This window comes from Silene latifolia, chromosome Y (genome assembly GCF_048544455.1).
Source record: "Silene latifolia isolate original U9 population chromosome Y, ASM4854445v1, whole genome shotgun sequence".
Classification (NCBI taxonomy): Eukaryota; Viridiplantae; Streptophyta; class Magnoliopsida; order Caryophyllales; family Caryophyllaceae; genus Silene; species Silene latifolia.
This window is the reverse complement of record NC_133538.1, coordinates 446,365,484-446,376,738: the sequence shown is the minus strand read 5'-3', so window position 1 is coordinate 446,376,738 and position 11,255 is coordinate 446,365,484. Positions and strand designations below refer to the sequence as shown.

At 37.2% G+C, this 11,255-nt stretch overlaps 1 protein-coding gene across 1 annotated transcript; it reads right to left on the bottom strand.

The window, feature by feature from the left end:
- Nucleotides 1-7,449: 7,449 nt before the first annotated feature.
- On the bottom strand, nt 7,450-9,927 carry LOC141632740 (uncharacterized). The gene is made up of 11 exons (XM_074445256.1): nt 9,772-9,927; nt 9,414-9,684; nt 9,323-9,335; nt 9,034-9,161; nt 8,859-8,946; nt 8,294-8,599; nt 8,191-8,209; nt 8,089-8,148; nt 7,822-7,938; nt 7,685-7,738; nt 7,450-7,566 (listed from the first exon to the last, which is right to left on the bottom strand). The coding sequence occupies exons 1-11, from the start codon at nt 9,925-9,927 to the stop codon at nt 7,450-7,452; spliced, it is 1,329 nt and encodes a 442-aa protein (XP_074301357.1).
- Between the last annotated feature and the right edge of the window lie 1,328 nt (nt 9,928-11,255).

Here is an 11,255-nt window from a genome sequence, read left to right as displayed (position 1 = left end):
TAATATCATGGTGAACCGACATCCTAGCATCTTTCTCTCTATTTGATCACACTCTATTTCATTTTTGCTAGTTTTAATTGTTATTTCTTTTATTGTTTTAAATTTAGTCTATTTAGTTTAGTTAAATCAAACCAACCAAAACCCCAATTTGTGACAGTAGACAGACTAGATAACAAGTAGATAGTGACCGTCTCCCTGTGGATACGATACCCAGCTTACCTCTACTGCATAAGTTTAGGCCGGTTAGGTTTTATTTTTGATAGGTTGCGACAACCGTGTCAATTTGAAACCACCTTTTTATGAGTTATAAGGATAAAGGGAAGGGGAACTTCTTGTTTTGTCTTAAAAGTCTTACTTCAGTTGATACTTTTCTCCACATGAATCCTTTAGAGAGTTCACTTTAATTATGTAAAACCCGATGTGCGTGGCTAAAAACATGTTGAAACAGATGCCAAGAGCCACAGCTGCAACCTGCTAGAGCAAGAGGTCGAGAGCCGCTGAGCCTGAGGTAGGAGAGGGAAGTTAGGGGCCTCTTGTTCCACCGGTCCCTGAATACCCTACTGTAGTCTTTGCTGATTTCAAACAAAGGGATGCTTTTGTTGATTTGATGAGTCATCGCATGAGACCTACTAGGTGCATCGACACAGGTATTTTAGAGGACCTGAAGATAGTGGTTGATGTTAGGCACATCTTTGAGATACTGGGGTTGGAGGGGTTGTTTCACCAAGGAAACACTCTTACTCTTTTGTAACGTTAGAGTTTATGAGTGCTTTTAACTATGATGCGGTAGAGAAGATGATAGAGTTCCGTCTGATGAACACTAGTTTTTACCTGACCATGGACCAGTTCGCCGACCACCTGAGGCTTTCACGAGCCAAGAAGGGATATCTTAGAGATGTCCCAACTGAGTGTGGTGCTAGAAGCTACTTGCCTTGTTTCACCGGTAGACCTGCTCCTACTTCAAGAAACATGTTGATTAATGACGTTCAACATGTTCCTTTGAAGATCTTCCTCCGAGCCCTAACTTGTTTAATTTATGATAGGAAGGACGTGAGTAAGCTCAACTCACATGAGGTTATGTTGTTGTTCGCCTATCTGAACCCCACCCGAGTGGAGTGTGTTGCTTAAATTGCCCGGGCCATCATGTGTGCTAGTTTGCCTTGATGGCCAAGTCTCCGACCCGATACCTCAGTTGTGGTGCTATTGCCACCCGTCTAGTAGAGAGGTTGTAGATGTGGGTATTTGAATGTAATCTACGGGTTGAAAATCGTTTGGAGTCGCCACCAAATTTAAGGAAATTTGGGAACCATTTTGAAAAACGAGATTTGAGTTCGTTGTTGAAAGCACGTGGTGGGAAGTTCATTATTAAAACACCCACCCCGCCCGTTTCAATAACGGCCTCTACTTGGGACTATGATGGCTAATTGGACAAGACTACGATTGTTGTATGAGAGTGCAAAACGCCATTTTGATCCTAACATGTGAGCTTGGTTTCTAATCGTTTAATGCATCTAATCTACTTTGTCCAAGTGACTTAGCATGTGAGAATGATTTGAACTATACTAACAAGCATTCACGACATGGCTTAGATGGGAGTGGGGGAGCCGTTGGGAAGCTAAACTATTACAACCCAGATAATTCTCGTCGACTCGATTTGCAAACAATTGAATTAAAGATACAACTCGATCTAAATACAATTGCTAAAACATGACACTTGACACACGACACAAACTAGCCTACTTAGTCCTTGAAATTCATGCCATTTGGTGAGGCCACGACTCACATGGACTTCATCCTTGGCCTCATTATCGTTTTGCGCACTCGCTTCAATTTGATTGATTAAATACTTCAATATAACCAACTAAAGCTAAGGTTTTATAAAATCATTTTGACTCAAAATAAAGGACTAACTAAACCCATATTTAAAGTACGAATTACATTGCTTGAAATGAATTACAATAATTACAACGATTAAATAACAATAACAATTGAAATAAAACCGCAATAATTAAATAAAACCAAACAAACCGAACCAAAGTGGCACGAAGGCAGAGACAAATGGGCACGGAGGCCGAGGCATCACACAGCCAAAACGGGTGGTCAATGTTGACTATTCTAGTCATCGAGTGTCATGAATCAGATGCTAAGCATACGCGATTCAACTAGCGAGAAATCGTCATAAGATGAGATGAATTCATTTAAACTTTTAAAGAAATCCATTTAAAATCCTATGTCGGGTTTTGTATGACCTATGAATGTCTAATTCATTTAACATTCATTCTACATATTAATTGGGCCAAGTTACGATTTAACAACGATAAACGATACAAATAAACATACATGTATCATAAATCAAATAAAGCAAATCTAACATGTGAACTAATCTTAACTATTTCATATTTAAAATTAAAACGAGTCATTAAAACATGTGAAAACGATCTTATTACTTCGTAATTAAACAAGTGTGAAACATGTGAGAACAAATTAAACTAACCAAAATATCATTTTCATTAATTTAAAACATGTTATCGTCATACAATTAACAAACTGTTTCATTTTATAATTTAAACATGATAATTATTCTAACTAAACATGTTATCGTCATAAATTGAAAGACAAGCATATGATTAACAAATCCTAACAGCAATTAAACCATCATTAATATTATAATTACGAAACATTAACTAATGAAATGATAATTAACGAACAATGCAAAAAAACGAGACAAAAAGGCCACGAGGTCGTGACATACACGAGAAAAAAGAGGAGAAAAGAGACGAGATTTTGTGCACCCTCAACTTACATGTAGACTTGGACACCACTCGGGATCCTGTATACAAGTGTTGCTTAGAAGGCGCGTCTACGACGATTGTAAAACAAATATTGAAACAATTTAACAAAATCAATTTCGAAAAACAAAAACAATTTCTCGCGTAAGAGGCACTTCGTGCATCGATTTTCAAACGAAGATTGTGACTTTTTTTCTTACTCAAATTTGAATCCGAAAGATCTTATGGAATTCTTAGACTCCAAAGATTCAAACTTTAGCAAAAAACAAAGGTAAAAATGGTTAAAACATGAATAAAAATGAACGAGAACAAGTGTTGTCCAGAACACGAGAGAACACGAACAAGGGAATAAATCGATGCTCTAACGTTCATCTAATATCTTATGTTAACTTTGTGCTTTCTTTCTGGGTATGAGAGGAGTTCAGGGCAACTTTTTTACGTGAGAAAGGAAGGCAATTTCTAGGGTTTCGAGAGCTCTCAAAACCGTGTTGTTTCGTCCCTCTTTTCGGTGTTCATGTGTGTGATTTATATAGGAAACGCGAATGGGGATGCTAGGGTTAGGTTATTTGGCTCCTTAGGATTTGGATTGTGGAAGGTGTAAGAGAGTTTGGTTGAAATATGGAAGGTGGAGAGGATAATTCGGTTTTGGAAAGGATATGGAAGGAAATTATATTTCGGTTTTTTGGAGATTGTGTGAGCTGGTTAGGATAGGGGAAATATCTTCTCTTACTTGAGGAATAAGTAAGAGAAATAAGGGAAGGGAATGGTTGGGATGGGGGCTCGAAAAGGGACTCGAGAAGTCCTTGTTTTGACGCGGCAAATTACGGCATGGGTGCAGGTTGTGGTTGCGGGTTTAGGTGTGGGTTTTGGTGTGGGTTTGGGTTGGAATCAATGTTGGGTTAGTGGTCTAGGTGATGGTGTGGTTTAGGCTGGGTTGGGTGGTGGTTTGGGTGTCGGGTTTGGGCTCGAAAAACATGGGGAGGGGGTTGGTTGGGTCTCGGGTTTGGTGAAGGAAAATGAAGGGGAAGGGTGGTGGTATGGGTGTTCGAACCCGAGACCATGGGGATGGGTTTGCACCAAAGAAATTCCCTCGAAACTCATGTTCAAAACCGTTTAAAAATCGAGCTTAAATCCGTCTAAAAAAACTTCGTTTAAAACTGCTTTTAAATCTAATTTTTCAAATTAAATAAAGTGATAAAACATGAAACCGTCACATATCTCGTTTCAAATAAATTTAAAATAAAAACTTTGAAAAATAATTTATTTTTCGAATAAATTATAAAAGCTTTAAATTTTAAATAAACTCGAAAATATGAAAAACGATGAAATAAATTTCATTTATTTCGAAATAATTTAAATTTCATTTAAATTATAAATCCTTCAAATAATGCTTGTCCCGCATCATAAAACAAAATCCGCTAACGAGCGATGTAAGTAAAGATGTATCCTATCATCATCGGGTGTTTTGTCGGGATTTCTGTAAATTCCAATATCAACGGATACGGGTATCTACAGAGGTTGACTAGCTTTGAGGCCTCTTCCGCTCTCAAATCTATGGTTCCGGTTGTTCCCACTATGAACAGGGCTTACTTCATCGGCCAAAAGTGGCTGAGGGTGTTGGAGGATGGTGGGTTAGCTTTGAGGGTGAGAGGTAGGAGTTGGTTGAGAGTACCCGACCCGGCCCATCTTCCAGTGACTGAGCCGTTGACTGCCGTTGTGGTTGCATTGGACTCAGATGACGATGAGCCCGCCCCTACCCGTCAGACCTACCTGATCATAGATGACCTTTTAGAGGAGATGCAGGAGCCGGTCAGAGGAGACCAGGCTAGACCAGAGGGCCAGGTACCTAGGGTGGGGAGAGGCCCTAGGAGAGTGAGAGAGATGGTCGGAGAGACTCGGCCAGTGCAGCCCGTTCCACCATGGTACCAGTATCCCAGCTTCCCTTCCTCTTTTACCCCCTAGATGCAGGTGAGTGAGCTCACGGAGAGGGTGTCCAACGCCTTAGTTCTCCGGAACCTTCATGAGATGGCGTACATGCAGGGAGTGGGCACCAACTTGGCCCAACAAGTCTGGTGGCAAGGTGTCAGGAATGATAGTGGAGTATTTCACTCCTATGGAGTAGATCCGGCTACATGGGGAGTCCCTGAGAGCTATCCATACGGATGTCTTATGCCATGGAGAGCAGGAAGAGACTCAGGCACGGGAGCGGCCACAGGAGAAGGCACGTTAGGGGCCGGCACATCTGGAGGAGGAAGAGGGGATGAGGAGATGGAGGAGGACCTCGAGTGATGTCTTATTGTTGTGTAGTGGATTTATGATACTTGTTACATTCTTTTCATCGTACTTGGATTATCTTGGTTGTATCCTGCCATAAGGCCGCATTTTGTTAGGTTTTCGGAACTTGTTATGCAGGTGTGTGATGTCGGGGTGAAACCCCGGAGATTGGTTATGTTTTCTTGGCTCAACCCCACCCAACATGAGTTGACTTGACCCAACCCAACCAACCTGACTGGACCCAACCCAACCATATCTGACTTGACCCAAACCAACATGGGTTAACCTGACCCAACCCAACCCAAAATAGGTTGGCCTGACCCAACCCAACCCATCATGGGTTGACCTAACCCATGACATATTTGACCTGACCCAACACAGTTACATTTGAGCTGGATGACACCTACCCTGACACAACACCAAATGGGTTGAGCTGGCCAAACCCGACCTGATCTGCCTTGACTTGAACCGACCCTACCCATGACAGTTCAACCTGACCGAACCCAACTTGGATTGACCCAACCTAACTTATACTGACATGACCTAGCCTCAACTTGGGTCCACCTGACCCAAGCCAAAGTGAGTCCACGTGACCCGACCTAACTTGGGTCCACCTGACTGAAACCAACCTGGGTCTACCTGACCCAACATATCCTGGGCCCACCTGGCCCAACGAAACTTGGCCTGTATAGACTTGGCTCAATTAACATTTAACAACTATGTTTTAAATACTGCGAAATTAGACTTAACACTTGTTATTCAATTATATGCATATTGTATATGAACATCTTCATCTTCATATATTAAAAGTTAAGTATCAATTTTTTTTCAACATTTTGTAATATCCTTTCAACTGTCTATTTCCCCTTATGCAAATATAGTATACTAACATTTCTTATTGGTACTAAATGCAGACACGTTATGCGATTACTTCTATATTCTAAGTAAAGTTACGTTCCTCATTGTAAATTTTTTTTAATTTAACTTATTTGTTATAATATTCCTCCAAATGTTTATAGTAATCTACTTGTATTTTTTTTAAATTGCAGGTTATAGAATGAGGCTTTTGATCTAAGGAAGCATGCATATATTAGATGGGACAACAATGAAGTTAAGTTATCAAGAACACATTGCAACAAATCTCTGATACTTGTTCATATTATCAAAATAATACTGATTTTTAAACTATAACACATAATTTAGAACTTTTAGGATAAAAATATTCGAAACTTACAGTTTTCTGTGTTTTTTTGTGTTCTTGATGAATTTCCGTTTTCCATGTTTCACCCACCACTCTTTGAATACGTCCCAACTTGAAGATAGGAAATTTACTAATGTATGAACTTGTTGTATAGTCAATTAAAATGCAGCAACGGAAATGCTCTTATTTCTTGGTTGTTTCTCTTATTGTACCTCAAATTCTTTCCAACCTCACCTAAGCTCAAGTATTGTATATTTGTTTTAATGATTTGAAGTTAATGATAATAAAATTTTCTAAGAATTGTTTGACAGGAAAAATTAGTGTAACAAAGTTTGATGATAGTGGTTTTTGCTATTAACTTATTTTTTGTAGTGCACCATCTCCCACTACATTAAAAACTGAATCTACAACCACATTTTTTTTAAAGGAATGACACAACCTGTAATTTAAGATGAAACAAAGGGTCGCTTTTTTTTAAAGAGTTTTTAGTGTGTCAGAACTGTCTGTCCAATTTTTTCACTTATTTAGTTTTCTCCATTGATTTTTTATCCGTCCATTTTAAGGTGGTTGTTCATTTTTTTGCGTTCTTTAATCCATCATAAATTTTAATTTGAAGTTTTTTTTTAAAGTGTGAACCACTGTAGTGCATATTAGTAGTACTTGATTCTGAAAAAAATTTGAGTCATTTTACCACTTTGGTTTTCTTATGGACATGATAGTAATTAAAAGTTTGTAGCAGCTAAATAAATGTTATAAAAAGTAGTCAAATTGGAAATAAATAAAACTTAGATAATGCTGAACGAAATTACATTAATACTTCACACGCAAAACTGCAGGTACGTAGAACATAAATAAGGTCTTTTTTATAATGTTGCTAGTTGTGTCCATATGAAGCAACCCTTCCATCACTTTGCTTGCTTGTTTCCAATTGCATCCACTCCTTGCATTTCCATTAAGCTCCATTTCTGAATTGTACTTGCCTCGTTTTTGTGCTCCATGTCCTTGGATTTTTCTGTATTTTATAGTTTTGAGACCTCTACCTTATCTATGTTTCCCTAAATTGTTCAATTACAACTTGAAAATTACTTAAGTGCAATACAGTACGCAAATTCAAAGAAAGTTAACAAACAATATCCCAAAAATCCTTAAAACGTGGTCTATAAATTGCTAAAAAAGAAATGATTTTCAGAATCCCATAGGCTGTTTGCCCATCTTAATCTCCTGCAGTTTTGTTGTAGAGGATTTGTCGGAGGCCTCAGCAAGCAGCATAACACTTTTCTGAGGTGTGATCTCATCAGAATTCTGCACAGGTTCGGTTTCATTGAGCTCTCTCATTCGTTCTTAACATTTAAAAAATGGTTAGTAAAGCACACATTAGTTGAGGTTAATCAGTTGACAGCTTTATTTGACTTAAATTCACCATCATTGAGTCTATTTTGGTCGTGTCCTTGCAAGAAGTCGAAATTGCTTGTTCCTAAAAGTAAACAAAATATTTATGAGACAACGTAAGCAAACATTGTATAAAAGGGTTACAACTTCTGTCACACGATGTCACACCTTTATTGCATCATTAATAGCTTTCCACTTGGTTATTATCCTAGGATCGTCATATAAATTGATCACACCATATGAGCTGGATTTCTGCTCAATGTTAAAGACCTGTGTGACCCTTATCTTGCCCACGAAAATCTTTTCAAGTAAAGGCCTAAAATCTGGTGGGGGACGACGTTGAAAATATGAAATGAAGCATGAACTTTAGTGAAAAACACTATCATCTGCTTTTATATTGTTGGATATTTTGTTTAAAAAGAAGTTATTATTTACCTCATCTTCATCAAGGATTGCTTGAACTATTTTCCCAAGCAATTCAGTCATGACATCATCCTAGATTATGAATTGAAGCAAATCAGCATTTTCATATGTTACAAAGAACTTAACTTGAAACCTGCAGCACATAACCATAGTGTTTAATTTGTATTAAAACTATCTTTATTTAAATAATTTTTGAAGTAGTTTTTTTTTTTTTTACCTTGGAATAGCATATGACATCCCCATACCCTTCACTGTACAAGGGTTGACACCTCTCTCTTTTTCACAATACCACAAACCATCTCCACCTTGGTTAACTTTGGATCGATATTGTTTGCATGAGTTGTAAAACCAACTATTCGTAGATGTATCTAACTCAAGAAACTTTGTCATTGTAACATATGCCCCTCCTTTGGTTAGCTTTTCTATCTCACTTAATGTTTTAATGTTTGCACTTGCGAGGATGGGAGGCTGGTATGCAACAATTTCTAGAGCTCCACCGTCATTATCATCACCTCCTGGGAAACTGGTAATGGAACATTGAAATTAAGTGAAGGTAAAATTTTACCGGAACTTATTTAAAAAAAAAAAATCAGAATGGACTACGTATTTGTAATTGTGCACTGTAATTTTCTCTACCCTTTTCTTTGCCTAAATTGTGGACCATTTGCTTTTCTATTTTTTAAATATGTTACTTGCATGAAGTAAATAGTGGTGTTTTATATAAAATGATTGGAAAAAAATAGCAACCTGAACTACTAATTTGACGGATTAAAGAATCAGACCTATTGTTTAACTCGTTGACCTGAGGCATATTTGGATTGACCAAGATCTTTGTTGCACCCCATGTTGTTGTTGTTATGCTAACTTCCTCTGCACATTAATGAAAAAATGGCAATGTTAGTCAATATTTTCAAAAATATGTGTAATTGATTCTGAGTCTTGAATTACTCTTATCACCTTCATAAGCTGAACGCTTTACGAATAGCATAAGCAATGTTGGCTTTTTCTGGGTACTGAAGTCTTGCTCAATTTTCGTTATCTGATCAACATAATCTCCAAACACGGAACAGCACAATAGTTGGTTCCTAAAACAAATATTTGTTATTATTTCATTAGGCTTATGTTTCATTTTAGTAATCGTAAATAAAATTGGTTTCTTGAGCTTAGAACTTACTGATTATTTCCCAGAATAATAGTCCTCCTCCTCTTGCCATTATTGTCTTTGATTGGTTAAACATGCTCCAACCTTCCAATAACATCTGCACACAAAGCATTGAGTCATTTAAATTATTATAAGTGACATATATTAACACAAAAATTAGGAAGTTGTTTCTTACCAATATAAAGTCTGTCTGACATAGCACCTAAATTGACTTCATGAAAAGTGTAGAAAGCATGAACACAATCTAGTATCTCTTCTTTAGTAATGGGAAAGACCCTTATGTTGTACTCAAACCAAATCTTGCAAGGGTGAAATGTTGCCATGTCAAGTCCCACTCGGTTTGATGATGTGCTGAATCTTTTGATGATGTATGTGCTACCTTCATTAAGTTGCTCGAAGAAAAGCCTAGTCAACCTCTTGTTTATGGTTGCCTGAATGGTATCTCCCTGTTTGAGACACATAAGTGTGTTATTGACTCATCACAAATTTAGAATTTGCAAACAAAAAAATCAGTTGAATAAAAGAATGCTTACATTTGCGTCTATCAGAATTAGTTCCACGCCTTTTGCATCATCTGGCCTACTCTCGGACTCTCTGTACCATAATCTCATTACCCGAACAGTAACTTGCTCAGTCCTCCTTGTTGCTTGCTTGATGTCGGCAATGGGAATACTTTGGAATCGTGCCATTGTAATTTCTGTTTATCTTTTTCTATGCTTTGTGAATGTTGATATGGTGAGTTAAAATTGTCGATGTCATGTCTAATTTATACTGCAAAATAACCTACATTTCTAACCCTAACTGACCCCCATTTGCCATGATCCCACTCCCCCACTAAAGTGCAGTAACTTCTTAACGGTTCCCCATTACTCCAGCACACATTATCTACATAACTGCTTATTTGATGTTCCTGAATTTATTAAGATTCTGATTTATTAATTTCAGAATTTAATTATTCGACTATTTTGTAGATTGCACTACAAGAAAACAAGACAAAGGCGACAGAGAAGCTACAGTCGCCAATTTGGCGACAGAAAAAAAAAACTCGGGCGACGGAAAACAGTCGCCAATTTGGCGACTGTAGCTTTTTATCCAAAAATCTGTATGAAATCCACGGGCGATCGAAAGTTATCAATTTGGCGATCTTGATCGCCAAATTTAGCGACCAATACCGTCGCCAATTTGGCGACCGAAAACAGTCGCCAATTGTGTGAACACAAATAAATCATAAATCCACCTCCCCCAGTATCCACCTTCTCATCATTTACATAAACAAAACCCACCATTAGTCACTTTACCGAAACCCACCATTAGTCACTTTACATAAACAAAACCCACCATTATCCACCTTTTCACTTGTGTTTTCCTAATAAAACCACAAAAAATCAATGATCTCCAAACATACATCTCGCTAAAACAAGATTAACCTTCACCAAATTTTCAATTTTATTACTTCTTTTTTCGGATTTCATCTTATTTTTAAAGGTATTGATTCGAATTTCATCTTATTTTTATCCTTGTCTGATTAATTAAAGGTATTGATTCTAATTTTTCTTTTCAAATTCAAATAAGTTATTATTATAGTCATATAGTGGTGTAATTGATAAAATAATTACTTACTTTACCAAACCCACAAAAATTTGAAGACAAAAAGGAAAAGAGAAGCACAGAAGACGGATCGGGCTTTGATTAATGTGCAAATTCAGTGGTTGTTTTGTAATAGCTTTTTTGGCCGATATGTAATGTAAATTTTTAATGTTATTGATGTAAATGGCTTTGATTAATGAACAAGTTTGTATTGTAAATTTGTTGATGTAAATAACTTTGATTAATGAGAAAATATTTGATGTAAATTTATTGGTGTAGATTTATTGTAGGAATCTTGTAAATAAAGAATCGCTTTTTGGTTTTGTTAAGTGGCTAGGAAGCCTCTTTCTTTCTATGCAAGATGCAGATCTCGATTTTTTTTTTATTTTTTTAATGCCAAAATTGGCGACGGATGGTAGTCGCTGATTTG

Coding starts and splice junctions, on each gene's coding strand:
- LOC141632740 (XM_074445256.1), bottom strand. CDS start 9,927: ATGGCACGATTCCAAAGTATTCCCATTGCCGACATCAAGCAAGCAACA. Junction 8,600..8,858: donor GTCAACGAGTTAAACAATAG/GTCTGATTCTTT, acceptor TTCCATTACCAG/TTTCCCAGGAGGTGATGATA. Junction 7,567..7,684: donor CCAAAATAGACTCAATGATG/GTGAATTTAAGT, acceptor GAACCTGTGCAG/AATTCTGATGAGATCACACC.